Source organism: Bos taurus, chromosome 7, assembly GCF_002263795.3.
Source record: "Bos taurus isolate L1 Dominette 01449 registration number 42190680 breed Hereford chromosome 7, ARS-UCD2.0, whole genome shotgun sequence".
Taxonomy (NCBI): Eukaryota; Metazoa; Chordata; class Mammalia; order Artiodactyla; family Bovidae; genus Bos; species Bos taurus.
Window position 1 is genome coordinate 14,872,945 of NC_037334.1, and position 24,211 is coordinate 14,897,155.

The window sequence follows — 24,211 nt, forward strand, 5'->3', positions numbered from 1 at the left end:
TTCCTCCTGGTTTTGAATATGCTTTAAGTTGTCTAAAATAAAAGTTTAAAAAAGGTAGCTGCCCAATGCAAACTACTAAATATAGAATGGATAAGAAACAGGGTCCTGTGATCTGACCAAGGAGCTCACCTTCTCCCACACACACATCAAAAATATACAGCCTAGAAGGATGGGATGGAGTGGGAGATGCAAGTGAGGTTCAACAGGGAGGGGACACATGTATACTTATGGCTGACTCACGTTGATGTATGGCAGACACCAACACAATATTGCAAAGTGATTAGCCTTCAATTAAATAAAAATAAATTAAGGAAAAAATACATCTACAGGGAATTCCCTGGCAGTCCAGTGGTTAGGACTCTGCGTTTCCCCAGCAGGAGACATGGGTTTAATCCCTGTGCTTGGTCGCTCAGTCGCGTCTGACTCTTTGTGACCCCATGGACTGTAGCCCACCAGGCTCCTCTGTCCATGCAGATTCTCCAGACAAGAATACTGGAGTGGGTTGCCATGACCTCTTCAATCCCTGGGGGAACTAAAAATTCACCTGCTGCCTGGCTGGAAAAAAAAAAAGTCTACAGAACACTGGCAGATGTCAGACTTCTAAAAGGGCAAGAAAATATCCCCTTAACTGGGTAGGACAAAAGAAAAAAAAAAGAGAGAGAAACAACAAGGTCCTACTGTATAGGACAGGGAACTCTACCCAATAACCTGTGATAAACCATAAGGGAAAGTAATTTTTTTAAAAAAAGAATACAAAAAAAAAAAAAGCTGCCCAAGAAAAAGCTAAGAAGAATGAAAAAAGAATGAAGAGAGACCTGCCTTATCAACCATCGAAATATTTTCTGGGGGCAACGACTTTCTAAATTACTGGGTTAGATCGTGCAGCGGTTCCCGATGGGAACCTATCTTACAGATGCCCTTAAACGTGGGGGAAGCCATGTGAGCACACAGTCGCTCACTGTAACGGCAGCACGTGTGCAGCAAAGGATTAGGACTGACTACATGCACCTCGGCAGGGAACAAACGCTGATATTTTTTTTTTCTTAAGTGCTTTCTTTTTTAAGATGTATTCATTTTTGGCTGCACTGGGTCTTCATTGCAACTCGGGGCTTTTCTCCAGTTTTGGTGAGCGGGGGCTACTCTTTGTTGTGGTGCCCGGGCTTCTCATTGTTGCAGAGCATGGGCTCAGTAGTTTCAATTCCCAGGCTCTAAAACACAGGCTCAGTAGTTGTTTCATAGCATGTGCGATCTTCCCGGACCAGGGATCAAACCCGCATCTCCTGCACTAGCAGGCAGATTCTGTATCACTGAGCCACCAGGAAAGCCCACTGATGCCTTTTGAATGATGAGTTACAACACAACCACAAAATAGAAAGCTTGCCTCCGAGACCTGTTATGTGGGGGCTGGGGGTGGGGAATAGGTTAGAGCTCTAGATAGCAGTGCATATTATTCTTTTTGTAAATGATGGGAAAACATGTGTACAGATTGCCTTATGTATGGATAAAATGTGTCTGGAAGCCAGAACAGGAAACCAGATGACATTAGTTGTCTCCCAGGGAGGTGACAATGGTGGCCGAAGGACAGAGGCGGGAAACATTTCAGTACTTATGTCAATATTAGTTCAGTCAGTTCAGTCACTCAGTTGTGTCCGACTCTTTGCGACCCCATGAATGGCAGCACGCCAGGCCTCCCTGTCTGTCACCAACTCCCAGAGTTCACTCAGACTCACATCCATCGAGTCAGTGATGCCATCCAGCCATCTCACCCTCTGTCATCCCCTTCTCCTCCTGCCCCCAATCCTTCCCAGCATCAGAGTCTTTTCCAATGAGTCAACTCTTCGCATGAGGTGGCCAAAGTACTGGAGTTTCAGCTTTAGCATCAATCCTTCCAAAGAAATCCCAGGGCTGATCTCCTTCAGAATGGACTGGTTGGATCTCCTTGCAGTCCAAGGGACTCTCAAGAGTCTTCTCCAACACCACAGTTCAAAAGCATCAATTCTTTGGTGCTCAGCCTTCTCCACAGTCCAACTCTCACATCCATACATGACCACTGGAAAAACCACAGCCTTGAATTACCCATCCAAAAAAAAGAGGGGGGAGGATTTAGAATTATACTGAATATTTTATTTAATTATTTTAAAATTAACCTGCTGCTGCTAAGTCACTTCAGTTGTGTCCGACTCTGTGCGACCCCATAGATGGCAGCCCACCAGGCTCCCCCATCCCTGGGATTCTCCAGGCAAGAACAGTGGAGTGGGTTGCCATTTCCTTCTCCAATGCGTGAAAGTGAAAAGTGAAAGTGAAGTTGCTCAGTCATGTCCGACTCTTAGTGACCCCATGGACTGCAGCCCACCAGGCTCCTCCGTCCATGGGATTTTCCAGGCAAGAGTACTGGAGTGGGGTGCCATTGCCTTCTCCAAAAATTAACCTAATCAACCTTTTTAAGTATTTATTTTAAAAATGTTTATTTGGCTGCAGCAGTTCTTAGTAGCTGGCTCATGGGAGCTTCGATCTTCACTGCAGCACATGAGCTCTCTAGTTGCTGCCTGTGGACTCTTAGTGTGGCATGTAGGATCTAGTTTCCAGACCAGGGAATTGAACCTAGGCCCCCCTGCATTGGGATTGTGGAGGATTAGCCATTGGACCACCAGGAATTCCCTGATTATTTAATTTTAAAAGCCATTATACAAAATTCCCTGGCAGACCAGTGGTTAGGACTCCGTGCTTTCACCACTGTGGGCCTGGGTTTGAGCCCTGCTCGGAGATCTAAGATCCTGCAAGTTGCATGTATGGCCAAAAAAAAAAGAGACAAAACTGTTATATAAAGAAAATATCACTAGATTCGTATGAAGTTGTCCAGCCAGGAAAGCTGCAATGCAGAGGGTCTTGAGAAGACCTTGGGGAAAGAAATTTAACTGTCTTCCACAATGTAGCTTCCCTGGTAGCTCAGCTGGTAAAGAATCCACCTGCAATGTGGGAAACCTGGGTTCAATCCCTGGGTTGGGAAGATCCCCTGGAGAAGGGAAAGGCTACTCACTCCAGTATTCTGGCCTGGAGAATTCCATGGACTGTATAGTCCATAGGGTTGAAAAGAGTCAGACATGACTGACAGACTTTCATTTCACAATGTAACTGACCCATCTCAAGAACACCCATTAAGTAGAAACATGTGAGCAAACACCAGATTAATAATGATATCAAATGTTTATTAAGCACTTGTTTGCATATCTGCTAAGCATTTGATGACCTTACTAGCTCTTTACATTAGTCCTACAAGGCAGCATGATCTCCATACTGTCCAAGGGACTCTTAAGAGTCTTCTTTAGCACAATTTAAAAGCATCAATTCTTCAGCACTCAGCTTTCTTTATGGTCCAGCTCTCACATGGACATCATGCTCCTTAAAGGAAATCAACCCTGAATATTCATTGGAAGAACTGATGCTGAAATTCAGTTCCAATACTTTGGCCACCTGATGAGAAGAACTGACTCACTGGAAAAGACCCTGATGCTGGGAAAGACTGAAGGCAAGAGGAGAAGGGGGTGACGGAGGATGACATGGTTGGATGGCATCACTGACTCAATGGAGATGAGTTTGAGCAAACTCCGGGATATGGTAAAGGACATGGAAGCCTGGTGTGCTGCAGTCCATGGGGTTGCAAAGAGTTGAACTGAACAACAGTAACTGAACAATAACGAGGCAGCAAGCAGGAACATCCCGAGTTCATAGTTGAGAGCTCAGGCTCAAAGAGGGGAAGCCATGTGCCTGAGGTCACAGTGAGAAAAGGGTGAAACTGGCAATCTTAACTACATGGCATGTGGCCCCCCAGTCCTTCGTTGATATATTTAACATATATCTTGAGGGTCTTCTGTGTTCTAGGCACTGGTCTAGTTGCTGGCTGGTTATTTGGAGGTGAGCAAAGGCTGAAGATTTGAATCCCGCTTCTTCTGCTGTGAGTGTCTGGCCTTAGGTGCAGTCCTCAGGGGAGCAGATCCTTGCTGAAAAAGGGCCCAGGGGCCATGCCTCTAGCAGAGGAAATACCAGTTTATACCCTGTTAGGGGAGATAGTGGGCCAAAAGGGCAGGAGCTAGGTGAGGGCAGAAAGATCAGCTTTGGGACTTCCATGGTGGTCCAGTGGTTAAGACTCCATACTTCCACTGCAGGAGGCATGGGTTTGATCCCTGGTTGGGGAACTAAAGTCCCACTTTGAGTGGCATGGCCAAAAAAGAATCAAATTCAAGGGCCTGGTTAGCTCCTTGTCCTGGGTCCTTCAGGAGTCTGTGTCAAGCTCATGACTTTGGAAGGGTCCATGATTTGAATATTTGTGTCCCTTTAAAATTCCTATGTGGAAATTCTAAATTCCAAAAATGGGGCTTCCCAGGTGGCTCAGTGGTAAAGAATCTGCCTCTAATGCAGGAGACACAGGAGATGCAGGCTCGATTCCTGGGTCAGGAAGATACCCTGGCGTAGGAAATGGCAACCCACTCAGTATTGCCTGGAAAATTCCATTAACAGAAAAGCCTGGTGGGCTACAGTCCATAGGACTGCAGAGAGTTGGACATGACTGAGCATACACATGCATGCGTGTGCGCGTGCTTACACACACACACACACACACAAAGTGATGGTATTAGGAGGTGCATAGGTCATGAGGGTGGTGCCTTCACGAATGTAATTAGTGCCCTTATAAAAGAGGCTACAGGAAGATGCCTTGCCCCCTTCCACCTTGTGAGGATGCAGTGAGAAGGCACAGGCTATGAACCAGGAAGAGAGCCTTTACCAAAATTCAACCATGTTGGTGCCTGGATCTTAGACTTCCTAGCCTCCAGAACCATGAGAAATAAATTTCTGTTGTTTATAAACCACTCTGTCTGCAGTATTTTGTTATAGCAGTCCAAACGGAATAAGTCTAGGAAAGTCAGTTCACTGGGGTGGGGTCGCCCGATAGTGGTAAGGCACAGGGAGTCGGTGAGGCTGGCCTCCCATCTTGAGCTCCTCTTAGGTTAAGGACCAGGAGTTGCTCTCAGTGGGTACTGTCTGCTCCAACCCCCTCAAACAGAGCTGCTGGTGGGCTTCAGCAGACACTGAACACCGAGGGGGCCTGGCCTTGGTATTTCTCGTGGTATGATCTGAGGATGGGTACGAGGTTCTGGAAGGTCGGGCGGAATGAGGCCTCTGCCTTCCAGCAGTCCTTCATGAGGCAATAGATCTGGGGAAAGGAAAAAGTTTGTTATAGCAGTCCAAACGGAGTAAGTCTAGGAAAGTCAGTTCCCTGGGGTGGGGTCTCAGGGTAGCGGTAAGGCACAGGGAGTCAGGGAGGCTGGCTTCACCAGGTTGTGAACTCCACTGTCTCCCTGGTCCCATGGTGGGGAAAAGGAAAGGGAGGATCTCACCTCAGAGGGGCATTTCTCTGGTTGTGGCAGCCTCTCCCCTCGTTCCAGCAGCTCTGTGAGCCTCAGCACAGTCATCTGCCCTTGGGTGAGGCCTATGAGCTCGATGAATTTCTACAGAAGAAACAAGAGCAGCTGTTTTTTAAGAGATAGAGCTACCTCAATAGAGGTCAGGAGCCGGGAGCTGGATGGCAGTGATTCTAAGGGACCCTCAGGGGCCGACAGAGGATGAGATGGTTGGATGGTATCACCGATTCAATGGACATGAACTTGGGCAAACTTCAGGAGATGGCGAGGGACAGGGAAGCTTGGCATGCTTCAGTTCATGGAGTTGCAAGAAGTCAGACATGTCTTGGCAACTGAACAACAACCATTTCCCAGCTGTATAACTTTTAGACTTATGACTTCACCTCTCTGGGCCTTGGTTCTCTCATCTGTAAAATGGGTAATAAAATCTACCACCTGGGGTTATTGTGAAGTTGGATAAAACTTTTTTTTTTTTTCTTTTTTGGCCACACCATGTGGCATCTGGGATCTTAGTTCCCCCACCAGGGATTGAACCTGCACCCCCTACATTGGAAGCAAGGAGTTTTAACCATTGGGCCACCAGGGAAGTCCCTAGTTAAACTGATATTCATAGTGTAAGTCTGGATTAGGTGTTTGATGTTATTACTAAGCCTCCCAGCTAGTTGTTTTTGCCTGTAGAGAATCTTATTTTCTCTTCTCCTATATACGCACTCTGATTGGCTTTGGGCATAAAGCCCTCGCATACTACAGGCTCCTCCTCTCGACACAGAACTACACAGTGATTGGCTTCCTTGAGGGCACGTGAACCAAGCTGGACCAGTCAGAGTCCTGAATCATGATGGAAAGAGAAAAATCCTCCTCCTCTCAGCTAGGTCCACCGTGGCCAAAGCAGAGGGCGGGCTTGCTTTTTTTTTTTTTTAAAGGGAAGGTCCACTTGAGAAGTGCTGTGCTGTACTGTGCTTAGTGGCCCAGTCGTGTCTGACTCTTTGCGACCCCATAGGCTGTAGCCTGCCAGACTCCTCTGTCCATGGAATTCTCCAGGTAAGAATACTGTAGTGGGTTGCCAAGCTCTCCTCCAGGGGATCTTCCCAACCCAGGGATCAAACCCAGGTCTGCCGCATTGCAGGCAGATTCTTTATCGTCTGAGCCAGCAGGAAAGCCCATGAATACTCGAGTAGGTAGCCTATTTCCAGGAATCGAACTGGAGTCTCCTGCATTGCAGGCAGATTCTTTACCAGCTGAGCTACCTGGAAAGCCCTGAGAAATGCTAACAGTGGTTAAGACTCCACAGCCCACTGCATGGGGCACAGGTTCAATCCCTGTCAGGGAACTAAGATCCCTCATGCTGCATGGTGTGGCGGAAAAAAAAAAAAAGCTACCACAGAGAACAGCAGAGTCAAGAAATGGAGACAACTGGGTTCCTAATGACATCTGACGATCTAGATCAAGCCATGTTCCCAATGTCCCCCTGGGGTTTGCAAATGGCAGAATTAGCAGTTCCTATTTCAGTGAGTTTCTGTCACAGTCAAAGCCCTCTGCAATGTAAGTGGCCAACTTTACAGAATAGGACTGTGAGGCAAATCCATGGTATTGGTGTGGGGCCTGGCTCTCACCGAGGGAGGGCTCTGGCTGGAGTCACAGTAGGTCAGCAGCTCATACATGAGGACCCCAAAGGACCAGACGTCTGATGCATAGTAGAACTTACACTCCTTCAGGCACTCCGGGGCATACCTGGGGAGAAAGGGCACTCAAGCCGTGGGCCGGGCCAGACTGGAGTCCTTATCTGAGGCTTAGGAGCCCTGTGGCCCTAAAGAGTGGAGGGGCAGGGTCACTGAACCCAGGCCCTGTTGTCTGGGGCCCCAGCATGCATCTACTCCACCCTGTCTGCTCTGGGTAGCCGTGGCACCTCCCACCCACCCCTTCCGCTGGGTCCCGCCTGGTTACCAGAACACAGGACTGTCCCCATCCTCGCGCACGCAGTAATACTCGTGGCCTTCGGGCACGGCCTTGGTGAGGCCGAAGTCCCCGATCTTGACTAGCCTGTTGTTGTCCAGCAGCACGTTGCGCGCAGCCAGGTCTCGATGCACGTAGTGCTGTGAGTGCAGGTAGGCCATACCCTGGGGGCGGGATGAGTCTGGATCAGTGGGGGCAGGGCTCGGCCTGAGGAGGCGTGACGAGGATGGCGCGGACCAGGCATGAGAAGCAGGCAGGATGTGAGAAGCGGGCAGGACTGCAGACCGGGCAGGAGCAGAGCCGGACAGCAGAGGAGGGGCCGCAAGGGGGCACTCCCAGGCTGGGGGCGAGAAAATTAGGAGGAGCCAGGCGCTGGGCGGGACCACGTCAGCTGTGGGAATTACGTGGGTTGGGGATCCGGGCCAGCGCGGGTGTGGCCCGATGATGGATGATCGGCTGGATGGACAAAGATGGAGGAGAGCCTGCCCAGGGATTACGCGTCGAGGCCAGCAGAGGGGATCGGAAGCTCAGGCCAGGTCAAAGAGGGGGCAGGTTCTGGGAGTAGGGGCGGGCCGGCCCACCTCGCAGATCTGCAGGGAGAAGAGCAGCAGCTGGACCAGCCCGACATTGTGCCGGGGCAAGTAGTCTCGGAGGCTGCCCAGGGGCATGTATTCCATGACCAGCTGTATCGACTTCTCACCTAACACCAGAGAGGGGCAGCCCATAAGGGTGGTGGAGGCTAGGACCGCGGGCTGTCCACCCTGCACCCCCTAATCCCAAGGTGGGGAGGGAGAGCCAAGACCCGTCCACTCTAGGACCTGTCCTCAGGGGGGACGATCAAATCTCGACCCGTCCCCTGGCAAGGGAGCTGACATGACTTCCACCCATCCTGATCTCAGAAAAGTATCTCAGAATAGAAAGAAGGCAGCCCGGCCTCACCCACCTTGGTGTCCACAAACTGCATCCTCTGCCTAGGACTGAGAGGCGGAGGTCATGACCAGGTCATGTTGGCCCCGCCCACAAAGCCCCACCCAAGCGCTAGTCCCGCCTCGTTACATTTGTGGGCCCCGCCCACCTTGGTCCTCGCAGCAGCCCTTGTACTTGACGATGTGCTTGTGGTAGAGCTTGCGTAGGATGTCGATTTCTCGCCTCCAGCCCGTCCGGAGCTGGGGACCGCAGCCTGCCTTGAGGGCCTTCACGGCTACCATCTCACCAGTGCCGTCGTTGGTGGGGTCGTAGCAATACAGGCTGACCTTTCCGAAGTGACCCTGGCCGGAGTGTGCAAGAGGGTCAGCCCCACCCCAGCTCCCCAAGCCCACTTTCCAGGCAGGTCTATTTGGAAAATCCTAGGCCCCGCCTGCTCCTTGTTGATGGGGGCCCCTGGGAGCCGAGGCCTCCCTTTCAATTCCCCAGGGCCTCCCTTGAAGCTGAGGGTCTCTAAGGCCAGAGTTTTCTTACAGCCTAGGCCCTGCCCTCGGTCTTCCAGGCCCCACCCTGGGCACCCAGGCCCCGCCCCCAGTCCTCAAGGCCCCGCCCTCACCTCACCCAGATCCCGGATCTTTTTCAAGTATCGCTTGTGGAAAACCGTGGGATCTGAAGCCAGTGAATCCGGGCTCACAGACAAGACATCAGCGAGATCTGGGAGAGCCACAGTGGGTGAGTCCAGACGACCGCTCTCTCCCCCAAAGAGCCCATACTTGAGGGCACAGAAAGCCGACGACTGCTACCCTCCCAGCTCTGATCCTCCAGACAAGGAAACCGGTTTTACAAGGGCTGAAAAATTCCATTTGTCTAAAATGCATAGTTGACTGGACCAAAACTGACACCTGGGATATTTTGAGATTGGGTTAAGGGCACAAACTTTCCGTTAACAACCAAAACATTTTCCAGGGTCTAATTCATCCGAAGAAGTTGTGGCTCTCCTCAAGCAAAACACTGAGGGGGGGGCGGGACGGGGAGGGGCTTTCCTGGTGGTCCAGAGGTTAAGAATCTGCCTTGCAATGTAAGGGACACTGGCTTGATCTCTGGTCCAGGAAGATCTCGTGTGCTGCGGGGCAGTTAAGCCCCATGTGCCACAACTACAGAGCCCACACGCTGCAGCTACCGAAGCCCACGCACCTAGAATCAGGGTTCTGCAGCAAGAGAAGCCACCGCAATGAGAAGCCCAAGCACCACATCTGGAGAATAGCTAGATGGAGAATAGCTTTAACCACAACTAGAGAAAGCCCATACATGCAGCATCAAAAACCCACCACAGTCAAAAAATTTAAAAAAAAAAAAAAATCTTTTTTTTTTTAAACGGAGAGCTTGGATATTCCCTCCCCTCTGCTTAAGTGAATTAGAAACCCACACACACTCTAAGCCACTGTACCAAGACTTGGGGACACCATGCCTGTGTCAGCAGGGATCCCAGCCCGTCCTCCCTCCTCCAGGATCCCCGCCCTGGCGAGGTGCTCACTCTGGGGCTGTAGCTGAGTGAAGTCACGCAGGATGGTGCGGAAGGATGGCCGCTGGGCTGGCTCGTAGGTCAGGCACTGGCTGGTGAGTGTGGCCAGCTCTGGGCACGAGGGCTCAGGCAGTTTGTGCTGCTTCTGGTAGAAGCGCTCTTTCTGGTGGGGAGGAGACTAGAAGTCAGTGTACACCCTCAGTCCTGGTCTCGCAGGAGGCAGAGTCAAGTCCTCAGAGGGACAGGGTAGACCAGTTGGCTCCTTGTTCCTGTCATTCCCATTTTACAGATGAGGCCACTGAGCCTCTGCAAAGGGATGCAGAGCTGGCCATCACTGCAGAGTCTGGACTGGAACCCAAGTCCAGCCGACTGTGCTATACTGGAGCATCTCAACCCTGGCCTTTTCTGCTTGGATTTCCACCTGCCTCTGAGGATGGAAAGGAGGCAGCCAGGCCTCGCCCACCTTGGTGTCTATAAACAGCATCCTCTGCCTGGGACTGAGAGCCTCTAATTGGCCAGGTCCTGCTGGCCCCACCCACCAACTCCCAGGAAGTTCCTACGGTCTTCAGCTCCTTGAATGCACTAAAGCCTCCCAGCCTTTGCACAGGCTGTGTCTGCCACCTAGGCTGCCCTTCCCAGCCTGGGACATTGTGGTACTTCTGCACTGGAATTAAAACCTCTTCTGGAAGTCTTGTCCCAACCCTCAGCTGGGTCAGGGGCATCCTCTGGGAACCCCTCCTCTCGACAGCCTGTTTGATGGCCTGGACACTGCTTAAAACTAAAGCATGTGACCTGGGACGTCCCTGGTGGTCCAGTGGTTAAGAATCCGCCTTCCAGTGCAGGGTATGCGGGTTCAATCCTTGGGTGGGGAACTAAAGATGCCACACGCCACTGGGCAACTAAGTCTGTGTGCCACAACCAGAGAAGCCTGTGTGCTACACTTACTGAGCCTGTGTACTCTAGAGCTCAAGGGCCACAACCAGAGAGCTGGCACATTGCAGCGAAGACCGAGAGCACCCAAAAATTAAAAAGCAATAAGAATAAATAAATACATTAAAAACTATCACTTTATAAAAATAAATAAAGTATGTGACTATCTGCTGTGACCATGACCTTATGCAGCTTCCCAGGTGGCGCTAGTGGTAAAGACTCAGCCTGCCAATGCAGGAGATGTAAGAGATGTGGGTTCGATCCCTGGATCAGGAAGATTCCCCTGGAGGAGGGCATTTTCCCCTGGAAAATCCCATGGAGGGAAGAGCCTAGTGTGCTACAATCTGTAGGGCTGCACAGAGTCACACACGACTGAAGTGACGGAACACACACGTTATGAGGTCAGGACTGCAGTTCACTGCAACTGACAGATGAAACTGATGGAGCTCCAGCAAGATGAGGCTGCACAGCCAGAGGGGAGGCATCTCTGAACCCTGAAACATGCCCTCTGGATTCCTTGGGGGGTGCCAGCCCTCTTTGTGGGAAGGGCCCAGGGGTGCTCCGGCCATACCTCAGAGGGACTACGGCCCTGCAGGGGGGCCTCGCCATCGAAGCAGATCTCCAGGAGGGTGGCACCAAAGCCCCACTTGTCGGCTGCGGTGCTCAGGCTGTTGGCTCCACCAGACAGGCACTCGGGGGCTGTCCAGGGGATCCGCTCCACCCGCTCTGGGGGCCGGGGTCAGAAGTCAGCAAGGTAAAGGAGTGGGGCAGCCCATCCCTGTGTCCAGCACCTCCTGGGTCCTCACCCTCCCTGGAGAGGGCACTCAGGCCCACGCCGGGGTCACTCAGCTTGATGAAGGGGCTGGTGCCCTCCGCCAGCCCCAGCCGTGCCAGCAGGATGTTCCGGCCACACACGTTGCCATGAACCAGGCTTTTGTCTTCCTGGAGTGGGGTGGAAAGGGGGCATGGTCACTGGGGGCTGTAGATCCTACCCTTACCCATCCCACATGGCCCAGGTAAAAAAGACAGTTGTGGTTATTATGGATATGGCAGCACATTGTCACAGTGACAAGGCAGTCCAAGATCCCCAGTGAGTCCTTCTTGTTTTCCCAGCACTGGAGGCCAAGGCTCTCGGGGACAAAAGGCCAGAGGACCTCATGTTGTCCTCAGCCTGTGTCAGGCACACTCCTGCCCCAGGCCCTTTGCATTGTCTGCTCCCCCTGCTGGAATGCACCGCCCCTAGATGTCCTCATACCCCCACCCCTGCCCCACATCCCCTCCAGGTGCCCTTAATGAGACCTTCCCCGACCCACCTATTTAAGGCTTCACCTCTTCCCCAAACTGCAGCAAATCCTCATCTCCACCTCTGCTTTTTTTCCCACAGTTCTTGCTACTTTCTGACACATCATGTAATATACTTATTATTGGGCTGGGCAAAAAGTCCATTCAGTTTTTTCTGTAAGATGCTATGGAAAAGCCAGAACAGACTTTTTGACCAACCCAATGTTTCTTGTTTATCCCTCCCAAGTAAAATGCCAGCTTCCCCCAAGAACGGAGACTTCTGCCTATTTTCTTCTCTCCTAGGTCCCCAGGGCCTAGGACAGAGGCTGGCACACAGAGGGTGTTCTGGAAATGGGTGACTGGACCAAAGGGGGCTGAAGATGAATGGCAAGAAAGAGCAAACAGAAGCAACTCCCTTAGGGTCTTGGATATCAAGCTGGGGAGTCAGGGGAGACATGGGAGCCACAGAGGTGGGTGAGCAGTGGAGGTTCATGGAAAGATCTAGTGGGTACAGGGATGTGTTGACGCCTCCATACCCAATCGGGGGCTTCCCAGGTGGCACTGGTGGTAAAGAACCCACCTTTCAATACAAGAGACATTAGGGATGTGGGTTCGATCCCTGGGTTGGGAAGATACCCTGGAGGAGGGCATGGCAACCCACTCCAGTATTCTTGCCTAGAAAATCTCATGGACGGAGGAGCCTGGCAGGCTACAGTCCACACAGAGTTGCAAAGAGTCGGACACAACTGAAGTGACTTAGCAAGCATGCTCCCCTGAATGCGGGGGCTGCCCTGGCCCTCACCACCCACCCAGGCCCAGCCTGCAGGCCACGCACCAGGTAACTGAGGGCGCTGGCCAGCTGCTGGGCCACTGCCAACTTCCAGGCCAGGGGCACGCGGCCCCTCTCCCGCCGCAGCCATACGTCCAGGGGCCCGTGCTCCACGTACTCGGTCACCATGATGTCTGCAAAGGCCTGGTCACTTTAGATGCTGCACACCCACACACCCTCCAGAGTGCCGGGGGCAGGACCCACGGGCTGAGGCTCCCCTGGGGCAGGGCGCCAGGGGAGACTTGGGAGTGACTTTAGGGAGAAGAGAAACATGGGCTGGAGTGCAGGCTGAGGTGGGGGCAGGGTGAGGCCAAGGTGCAAGGCAGCATTGGGGTCCAGGGTAGGGCTGAGGCAGAGAGGAGGCTGAGAGTAAGTGATGGAGGTCAGGAGGGGACTGGGGAGCCAGGGGGAGGGGTAGATGATTGGAGGGAGAGGAGCTGGAGGTTGGAGCCCGAGTGACACTTGGATCCCCCTGTGCACTGGGAGGGGTGTGGGGTCAGCACGCGGGCCAGTATTGGGGAGAAAGCAGGAGAGATGGAGCTTTGGGTCTGGGGGCTGCCCGTGGCCGCCCTATACAATGAAGTACATGCAGAGGAGGTGGGGTGGAGGAACAGGGGCTGAGCTCTGGGAAGACAGCGGGGCCAGCAAGGCTGGGGTCTGCATGGTGCCACGGCATAGAAGGGGTCAGAAGGTACACAAGGGTGGGGCTGTAGAGGTGTCTGGTGGTAAAGGGAGTTTGGGATGCAGTCTGCAGTCAGAGTGGAGGTGGAGGGTTGGGGTGTAGCCAAGGATCACGGTGCAGGTAAGGGTTAACGTGTAGACAGGGTTCAGGGTGTAGGTGAGAGTTGAACAGGCACAGATTGGGGTGCGGTCAGGGCCCGGAGTATAGTCAAGGGGTCAGTGGATGGGGATGAAGGTCAAGAGTCTAAGTGGGGCCAGGATGTCAACGGGGAGGGGACGTCGGCGGTCTGTGTGTCGGGGGCAGGGGACAGGGCTACTCACTCTCGGAGCCGTGCACGAAGACGCCGTGCACGAAGGCCAGGTGCACGTGGGAGACCTGGCTCATGAGGCTGGCTGTCTCGTAGAAGGCCTGAGGGGACACGGTGGGTCAGGAGGCCGCAGCCCCTCCATCCTGCCCCGGCCCCCGGGCTGCGCTCACTCACCAGGGCGATGTCGTGGTGACTGGGGTCTAGCACCTTGAGCACCACACGCAGCTCCTGCCCACGGTCCCCAGCGGGCGTGGGGGGTTCCTCGCCATCTGCCTTGTCCTCCTCGGGGCCTCCGCCCCCCACTCGCAAGAGGCCCTCATACACGTTGGTCCTTGTGCCCTGGCCCAAGTGGGACAGCTGGGGGAACGTGGAGGGGAAGCTCTCCATGACAATGGCGTAAGGCTGCCTCTCTGGTGCCCCATACCTGCAGCGTTCCTTCCCCCTCCCTCCATCCCACCCCCCATCCCCTATCCCAGTCTCATCCCCCCCATCCAGGCCCCCCAAACCCCCCCCACCCCCACCCCTGCCACGCACCTGGGTGATGTCTTCCTGGCGGACTCGGTAGAAGCTGAGATGACTGAGGTTGAGCGGTCTGGTGCTGGCCTGAGGCCCCCGTGTGACGATGAGGTTGGAGATCTCTGGGGGTGGGAGTGGTCCCTGAGGGCTGTCATGGATGGGAGAGGCCTCCCCCCACCCAAATTCCCTCGAGGCGCCCCCATCTCTGTACCTCCGGGCCGGGGCAGGCAGCAGCGACGCAGGGAAAAGCAGTCGTTGCCGGCCCGCAGCGAGCAGTCCTGCAGGGCAGCCCTCAGGTCCCGCACGCTGGGGAAAGACCGGCCCCAGCCCTCCAGCATGACTGTCCCGGCCTGGAGCTCGATAGGGAACTTCCGCAGGCGCAAGCCCTTAGTGCCTGGAGCCTGCAGCTGGCGGCAGCAGGGGTGGCGGCGGTGAGCAGGGGTCCAGGCAGGGAGCGAGCCCAGCCCCGGCCCAGGACCCCCCGCCCCACGCCCACCTGGTCGCGCTGGGCCACTGTGAGGATGAGGCGGTGGAGGTGGCTGGTGCTCCAGTGGATAAGGTAGAGGCCAGCCTCGGGCTTCAGCTTGGCCAGCACAAATGGCTCCCTAGGTGGGTGGTGGGTAGGAGTGGGGGACCATTAGGGCACCTGGGGGCACTGCAGGACCCACGCCTGGCAACAAAGACACATAAAACCTGCCCAGCAGGGCACACTCCCAGCTGGGAGAAATGTCAGACACTGTGTCTGAACACACACATGAGATGTCACACCGTCCCACGCATGAAAACTCAAAAAGACACAGAGCAGACACACACTCATGCATGATAACTGTCAGGTACCGTGGCAAACAAGGCGACACACACAAGCACAGAGGAAACAGCTGTCAGATGGCAGCTGAACACACGCCCAGCCACAGACCCCACCACTCCCAGTTCGGTTCAATTCAGTTCAGTCGCTCGGTCGTGTTCGACTCTTTGCAACCCCATGGACTGCAGCACACCAGGCTTCCCTGTCCATCACCAACTCCCAGAATTTACCCAAACTCACGTCCATTGAGTCGGTGATGCCATCCAACCATCTCATCCTCTGTCGTCTCCTTCTCCTTCTGCCTGCAATCTTTCCCAGCATCAGGGCCTTTTCAAATGAGTCAGTTCTTCGCAACAGGTGGCCAAAGTATTGAAGTTTCAGCTTCAGCATCAGTCCAACAAATATTCAGAAATATTCCAATGAATATTCAGGACTGATTTCCTTCAGGAAATCAGGTTGGCTCTCCTTGCAGTCCAAGGGACTCTCAAGAGTCTTCTCCAACACCACAGTTCAAAAGCGTCAGTTCTTCAGCACTCAGCTTTCTTTATGGTCCAACTCTCACATCCATACATGACCACTGGAAAAACCATAGTTTTGACCAGATGGACCTTTGTTGGCAAAGTAATGTCTCTGCTTTTTAATATGTTGTCTAGGTTGGTCATAACTTTTCTTCCAAGCAGTAAGTGTCTTTTAATTTCATGGCTGAAGTCACCATCTGCAGTGATTTTGGAGCACAAAAAATAAAGTCTATCACTGTTTCCACTGTTTCCCCATCTATTTCCCATGAAGTGATGGGACCAGATGCCATGATCTTAGTTTTCTGAATGTTGAGCTTTAAGCCAACTTTTTCACTCTCCTCTTTCACTTTCATCAAGAGGTTCTTTAGTTCTTCTTTGCTTTCTGCCATAAGGGTGGTGTCATCTGCATAACTGAGGTTATTGATATTTCTCCCAGCAATCTTGATTCCAGCTTGTGCTTCCTCCAGCCCAGCGTTTCTCATGATGTACTTTGCATATAAGTTAAACAAGCAGGGTGACAATATACAGCCTTGACGTACTCCTTTCCCTATTTGGAACCAGTCTGTTGTTCCATGTTCAGTTCGAACTGTTGCTTCCTGACCTGCATACAGATTTCTCAAGAGGCAGGTCAGGTGGTCTGGTATTCCCATCTCTTTAAAAATTGTCCGCAATTTGTGGTGATTCACAGTCAAAGGCTTTGGCATAGTCAATAAAGCAGAAATAGATGTTTTTCTGGAACTCTCTTGCTTTTTCAATGATCCAACGGATGTTGGCAATTTGATCTCTGATTCCTTTGCCTTTTCTAAATCCAGCTTGAACATCTGGAAGTTCATGGTTCACATACTGTTGAAGCCTCATTTGGAGAATTTTGAGCATTACTTTACTAGTGTGTGAGATCAGTACAATTGTGTGGCAGTTTGAGCATTCTTTGGCATTGCCTTTCTTTGCAATTGGAATGAAAACTGACCTTTTCCAGTCCCGTGGCCACTGCTGAGTTTTCCAAATTTGCTGGCATATTGAGTGCAGCCAGCACTTTCATAGCATCATCTTTTAGGATTTGAAATAGCTCAACTGGAATTCCATCACCTCCTTTGTTCTTAGTGATGGTTCCTAGGCCCACCTGACTTCGCATTCCAGGATGTCTGGCTCTAGGTGAGTGATCATACTATCATGATTATCTGGGTCATGAAGATCTTTTTTGTATAGTTCTTCTATGTATTTTTGCCACCTCTTCTTAATATCTTCTGCTTCTGTTAGGTCCATTCCATTTCTGTCCTTTACTGAGCCCATTTTTGCATGAAGTGTTTCCTTGGTATCTCTAATTTTCTTGAAGAGAACTCTCGTCTTTCCAATTCTATTGTTTTGCTCTATTTCTTTGCATTGATCACCGAGGAAGGCTTTCTTATCTCTCCTTGCTATTCTTTGGAACTCTCCATTCAAATGGGTATATCTTTCCTTTCTCCTTTGCTTTTCACTTCTCTTCTTTTCACAGCTATTTGTAAGGCCTCTTCAAACAGCCATTTTGCTTTTTTGCATTTCTTTTTCCTGGGGATGATCTTGATTCCTATCTCCTGTACAATGTCATGAACCTCCGTTCATAGTTCTGCAGGCACTCTGTCTATCAGATCTAATCCCTTGAATCTATTTCTCACTTCCACTGTATAATCATAAGGGATTTGATTTAGGTCATACCTGAATGGCCTAGTGGTTTTCCCTACTTTCTTCAACTTAAGTCTGAATTTGGCAATAAGGAGTTCATGATCTGAGCCACAGTCAGCTCCCGGCCTTGTTTTTGCTGACTGTATAGAGTTTCTCCATCGTCGGCTACAAAGAATATAATCAATCTGATTTCGGTATTGACCATCTGGTGATGTCCATGTGTAGAGTCTTCTCTTGTGTTGTTGGAAGACGGTGTTTGCTATGACCAGTGCGTTCTCTTGGCAAAACTCTATTAGCCTTTGCCCTGCTTCATTCCGTATTCCAAGGGCAAATTTGCCTGTTACTCCAGGTGTTTCCTGACTTCCTACTTCCTATTTGTGTTGCCATGCCCAGGGTGACACACAGTACAATCTGGTACACACACAAAGGTCAAAGATCACAGACATAGCTGCTCCCCCAGTGTAACATTACAGCCCAGGGGCCAGCATTCCAGACCCAGAGGTGAGCACGGTCATAAACACAAACAGGAACCATGAGGTGACATAGCCCCATGGGCCCCCGCAGCTACACAGACTGGATGTTTGCCTCCCCTAAAGTTGGACTTCCCTGGCAGCTCAGCGGATAAGGATCCACCTGCCAACGCAGGGGACACAGGTTTGATCCCTGCTCTGGGAGAATTCCACATGCTGTGGAGCAGTTAAGCCCACAAGCCCTAACCACTGAACCCCGCTAGCCCTAGTGCCTGTGCTCCAGAACAAGAGAAGCCCCGGCCATAAGAAGCCCACACGCCACAGCTAGAGAGCAACCCCTGCTCGCTGCAACTAGAGAAGAGCCTGAGTAAAGCAACGAAGACCCAGCACAGCCAAAACTAACTAAATAAATAGAAGTTTAAAAAAGAATACAGTCAGTTCCTATGTTGAAGCTCTAACCCCCAAGGTGATGGCGTTAGGAGGTGGGCCTGGGGGGAGGTGATGAATCATGAGGGTAGAGCCCTCATGAATGGGATTCAGTTCAGTTCAGTTCAGTCGCTCAGTTGTGTCCGACTCTTTGCGACCCCATGAATGGCAGCACGCCAGGCCTCCCTGTCTATCACCATCTTCCGGAGTTCACTCAGACTCACGTCCATCAAGTCAGTGATGCCATCCAGCCATCTCATCCTCTGTCGTCCCCTTCTCCTCCTGCCCCCAATCCCTCCCAGCATCAGAGTCTTTTCCAATGAGTCAACTCTTCGCATGAGGTGGCCAAAGTACTGGATTTTCAGCTTCAGCATCAGTCCTTCCAAAGAAATCCTAGGGCTGATCTCCTTTAGGATGGACTGGTTGGATCTCCTCGCGGTCCAAGGGACTCTCAAGAGTCTTCTCCAACACCACAATTCAAAAGCATCAATTCTTTGGCGCTCAGCTTTTTTCACAGTCCAACTCTCACATCCATACATGACCACAGGGAAAACCATAGCCTTGACTAGACGGACCTGGGATTAGTGACTTACAAAAAACACACCCCAGAGATCTCACTCACCCCTTCCACCATATGAGGATACAGCCAGAAGACTGAACTTGTGGTTATGAAACAGGAAGTGGGGCTCTCACAGACATCAGATCTGTTAACACCTTGCACTTGGACTTCAGAACTTGAGGAGTGTCTGTGGTTTCTAAGCCACTCAGCCATTGGTATTCTATTTGAATGGACTAAGATGATGCTGACATGGCCCACAGACTTCCATGAGGCCACAGCCCCTTGAGAGGTGAGGAGCCCTCACCCTCCTCTAGCGTACAGACTAGGCTGGGAGGGGTGAGACCTCTTACAATGCACCCCCAACCCACATTGGCAGCTAGTCCCAGTGTCACAGGTAGGACAAGGGATACCCAAGGCCAGAGGAGCTGACAGTCACAAACCCCAACCTGGCAGCAAATGGGATGGCCACACACACTCATCAGTGACCTTATAAGCCCTGACACTCAACCTTCTCAGCCACACACGTCCAGGCAGGCATACGCAGTGCCTCGCAGTAACCAGGGGTGAGTCACATTACAACTCCGGGGTGGAAACGCCCACATGTATATCTCAATGGCCACCACCATCTGAGAAACGCACAGCCGCGCAAAAGTCACCAGTCAGGTGTGAAAATATGCGCTGACAATTTAAAATGCAGTTGGGGGACTTCCCTGGTGGTCCAGCAGTTAAACTCTGTGCTTCCATTGCAGGGGGCATGGGTTCAAGGTTCATCCCTTGGTCGGGAGGATTGAGTTCCCACAACCTCAACGCAATGTCAAAAAACACAACAAGAGAAACAAAACAAAATCAAATGCAGTCACCAGAGCAGTGACACAGCTGTTAAACATCCAGACACACATGGGGACCCAGTCCCAAAGCCAGGCACTCTCAGAATGGCACAGCACCCACGCCATTACAGGTGCCCTCTCTCCCTGCATAACTTCTGCCTGCACACATGCATGGGTCACACATGCACCCATGTGAGCATTCACTGATGTGAACGCATGTACAATGCGGTATGAGTGAATCCTTGCACAGTACACGCAGGCCCATATAGACACACGTGTACACACTAAACACAAATGCTCGCACACACATGCACCCACACACATGCATGTAGACTCAGGACACACACACTGATACGTACTCACTGAGACTTGAATGTCTGCACACCAATGTGCACTCATACAGGTGGGTGGACACACAGGCCTTCCCACCCCAAGACGCACAGGCACACACTAAGACGTCAACATGCACACACTTCGTTTAAACTCCACAGTCCCTAGAGCTCACTGTCCAGCCGGCAGCTGCCCCTCCTGCCCTGTCCCCACTCCCCCCGGCCCAGGCACTCACAGCAGGGGGCCGTGGATGCCATCCTGGATACTCATCACCAGCCGTGGAGGAGCCACCTCGTGGCACAGGTAGTGGTTTGAGTCGGCGGTCAGGCGGAAGTAGCCATCCACCAGCGACACCAAGGACAGGGCCGCGGCCCGGGAAGGCAGGGTCAGCTCCTGCGGGCCGGGGGATCATCAGGCAGGCATCACAGGCCACAGGCATCTCCCCCCTCAGCCCAGTCCGCAGCCCCAGGCCCCACCAGGCACTTGTTGTCCTGACAATGGATGCTGACGTGGCGTTCCTTCAGCACCATGTGGGTGATGTCCTGGAAGTCACAGAAGTAGGACCAGGGGCTCTCCCGAGGCCTGTCCACTGGCTCGCTGCCCACCTCCTCGGCCTTCATTTTCTTCCCAGATGGGTCAGCATCAGGCATCCTGCTGCCGCCACCAGCACCACCATCAGCAGGCCCCTGGAAGCCAGGAAGTGGGGCAGGTGAACACAGCAGGGCTGTGCCTGTTCAGTCCTCCTGCTCTTGCCTCCCTGGGGATAGGCAGAAGCCGGAAGGGCCAGGTTACCTATTTGGGCATCTATCCATGAATGCAGTGTCATGGGCTGGACGGGGGACCCATCCAGAGAGATATAGTCACCAGAAGATGGGAACTTTGGGGAGGGCAGAAAGGGGGCTCCTAGCCCTCTTGGCCCCAGAGGTCAAAGGTGTTCTCCAGAAGCAGCGACCCTAGCCATCAGCTCCCCAGGGGGAGAAGGCAGAGGATTCATCACCATGGAGTTGAGACAGCTGCTGTCCCTCCATTGAGGGCCAAGCTGAAGGAAATGGGTTTGGCCTAGAGCCTATCCAGGCTGATCAGGTAACCAAATATGTGCCATAGACTTTTAATTCCACAGCAGACTAGAAGAATGTCGCATTATTGGAAGGGTTCTGGAACCAACATGCATTGGAAATGCTTAGGCAGAACATTAAGACTGAAATTAATTCTTGATTGCAGGCCTTATTAGAGCCTTTAAGACACTATCCAAGAAACAGACCCCCACTCACAGACAAACATATCCCAGAGCCATGTAGGGAAAACCACTTTTGCCATAGCCACCTTCCAAGGCCAAAGTCAAGGCTGAGCAGGAGCCCACACCCTCCACTGTTAGATGGTAGAGGCACCCCACTCACCTCCGCCGGTACCAGCCGCCACCGGATGCCTTCCGTGCCTGACACCAGCACCTCGTGGGTGGGGGGTCCGGCAGCAGACTCAGACCCGGGGTCAGGAGGGGCCTGCCCACCCTCCCGGATGTAGCAGGGCTCCCCGTCGGCTTGGGACAGCAGCTCCAGGTGGCACACGGGCACACGCTCTGTGCCAAAGCGGGGTGCCAGTCGCTCGAGCGTGGCCAGGTACTTCACCATGACGACCTGCTGGGAGAGGCAGCCCGGCTGGAAGGCCCGCAGGAACTTGCGGAAGATGCTCCGTTGGCGCAGCCGTGTCAGAGCGTTGTGCTGCCGCATCTGCCGCCGGAAGGAGCGTGGGATGCAATCCTTGAAGCTGTGCGGATGACCAAGAGGGGCAGTTCAGGGGCCCCGACTGGGCCATGACGGAGAAGTGGTTTAACCTCTCTGAACCTCAGCTGCCTCATCTAGAAAACAGGCAAGCTAAATGCCATCGACAGATGAGCAGAGAAAGATGTGGTATACATATATAATGGAATACTATGCAGCCGTGAAAAATAACAAAATCATGTCAGCTGCAGCAACATGGATGCAACTAGAAATTGTCATACTGAGTGAAGTCAGTCAGAAGGAGAAAGACAAATACCATACGATATCACTTATATGTGGATTCTAAACCCCGACAGGGAGTTCCCTGTTGGTCCTGTTGATAAGACTGTATTCCCAACGTAGGGGCCCTGGGTTTGATCCCTGGGTGGAGAACTAAGATCCCACATACCACAACTAAGCTTGTGTGCCATAAATACTGAGCCCCATGCATTCTAGAGACTATGTACCACAACTAGAAAAGCCTGCACAACACAGTGAAGCAAACAGTGCAGCCAGAAATTTTAAAAATTAATAATTAAAAAATATATATGACACAAATGAACGTCTCTACCAAACAGAAGCAGAATTATGGACATAGAGAGCAGGCTGGTGGTTGCCGGCGGGAGGGAGCTGGGGGAGGGACAGAGTGGGAGGCTGCGGTTAGCAGATGCAAGCTTTAGTATGGATAGACAGCAAGATCCTACTGTACTGCACAGAGAACCATATTCAATATTCTGTGATAAGCTATAATTGAAAAGAATACTTAAAATATATATATAACTGAATCACTTTGCTGTACAGCAGAAATTAACACATTATAAATCAACTGTACTTCAATCAAAAATATTAAAGCTAAAAAAATATTAAAATTGAATAAAAGTACAAACAATAAAAAGCAGGCAGGCTGTTATGAAAGTGGAAAGAAAATGTGATAAAGCACAAGCATAGCAAGGCCAAATGGTGTCAGGGCCAGGGCCCAGGACTCTGGAGGGGACTGAGTGGCTGAAATTCCAGATATTGGGTGAATTACTTAAGCTCTAAGGAGCTCCGTCTTTTCATCTGTAAAATGGAATCAGTACCCACATCTAGGGCTGACAAGAGAATTAGGACTATTGATTGGCACAAAATAAAGACTATGTGAGTGTTGGCTGTTGTTATTACTAGAGAAATCACTATTGTTTTGATCAGTAATATGATTATCAATAAAAGGACAGCTCTGGGAAGCCCCTCTGCTCCTCACAAAGCCATACTCTTCACCTCTTCTCCTGCCTGCACTGCCCACCAGCAGAGCCCATTTATTTTATTATATATGTATGTATTTTTTTATTTTTTGGTTGTGCTGGGGGAATACAGGCTCTAGAGAGAAGGCTCAGTAGTTCTGGCACAGGGATGGCACGTGGGATCTTCCCGAACCAGGGATCAAACCCAGGTCCCCTGCATTGGCAGGTGGATTCCTAGACCAGCAAAGTCCCCAGCATAGCCCATTCAGATTACAGGTTTCTACACCCCATCCTGGGTTTCCCCAGTGGCTCAGTGTGGTAAAGAATCCCCCTGCCAATGCAGGAGACGCGAATTCAACCCCTGGGTTAGGAAAAGTCCCCTGGAGAAGGGAATGGCAACCCACTCCAGTATTGTTGCCTAGGAAATCCCATGGGCAGAAGAGCCTGGGGGACTATAGTCCATGAACTCGCAAAGAGTTGGACATGACTGAGCAATTAAACACACACACACACAAGCCTTATCTTCCATGTCCCAAGCCATTTTTTCCATCCCTTGAATAGAGAGATCCTAAAGCTCAAGGTTCTAGCTGTCTTTTGCCCCTGTTCCCAAGCTTTCCAGGGCTCCCTAAAGACCTGGAGGGAAAAAGACCCCCGATTAGTGCCTGGCTGACTCCAGCACTTGGGCACTTGCATTCTAAGTTCAATTCCCCTGGAAACAGGCCTTTGCCGCCTGCTGCCTCTGGGCCTCTATATATGCTGTTCCCTCTGCCTCCAATGCTTTGCCAAAGCAGTCCACGTCTGGATAAAGCCAACTCAACCTTCAGGTCTTAGCAGAAATGTCACCCCAGGAGCATCATCTGATCGCCAGGCTGGATAGGGTGCTTCCTCTGTGCTCCCCAGCATCCTGGCTTCATGGTCACAGCCCTAGACCTCCAGAGTGATAACATGACAGGGATTGAAAAATATGTGCTTTAAGAATTGCAGAAAAAAAAAAAAAGAATTGCAGAGACATGGGTATATACCTATGGCTGATTTGTAGAGCATTGTAAAGCAATTCAGTTCAGTTCAGTCGCTCAGTCGTGTCCGACTCTTTGCGACCCCATGAATCGCAGCACGCCAGGCCTCCCTGTCCATCACCAACTCCCAGAGTTCACCCAAACTCATGTGCATCGAGTCGGTGATGCCATCCAGCCATCTCATCCTCTGTCGTCCCCTTCTCCTCCTGCCCCCAATCCCTCCCAGCATCAGGGTCTTTCCAATGAGTCAACTCTTCGCATGA

General features: G+C 51.9%; 1 protein-coding gene across 11 annotated transcripts in view; it reads right to left on the reverse strand.

Moving 5' to 3' along the window:
- Nucleotides 1-3,185: 3,185 nt before the first annotated feature.
- TYK2 (tyrosine kinase 2) overlaps nt 3,186-24,211 on the reverse strand; it is a 29,643-nt gene continuing 8,617 nt past the window's right edge. For 7 of the 11 annotated variants that reach the window (XM_005208739.5, XM_010806822.4, XM_005208738.5 and 4 more), the window contains 19 exons: nt 21,353-21,719; nt 20,432-20,641; nt 20,191-20,348; nt 14,858-14,966; nt 14,573-14,768; nt 14,380-14,483; nt 14,020-14,202; nt 13,859-13,946; nt 12,863-12,990; nt 11,553-11,688; nt 11,318-11,472; nt 9,829-9,979; nt 8,911-9,008; nt 8,446-8,638; nt 7,952-8,070; nt 7,362-7,534; nt 7,031-7,148; nt 5,394-5,504; nt 3,186-5,209 (listed from right to left, as the gene is read on the reverse strand). In XM_005208739.5, the coding sequence (XP_005208796.1) occupies nt 5,075-5,209; nt 5,394-5,504; nt 7,031-7,148; nt 7,362-7,534; nt 7,952-8,070; nt 8,446-8,638; nt 8,911-9,008; nt 9,829-9,979; nt 11,318-11,472; nt 11,553-11,688; nt 12,863-12,990; nt 13,859-13,946; nt 14,020-14,202; nt 14,380-14,483; nt 14,573-14,768; nt 14,858-14,966; nt 20,191-20,348; nt 20,432-20,641; nt 21,353-21,719 (2,932 nt within the window). In that variant the 3' untranslated portion in view covers nt 3,186-5,074. The other 4 variants (NM_001113764.1, XM_059888106.1, XM_059888109.1 and 1 more) reach the window with 4 other exon arrangements.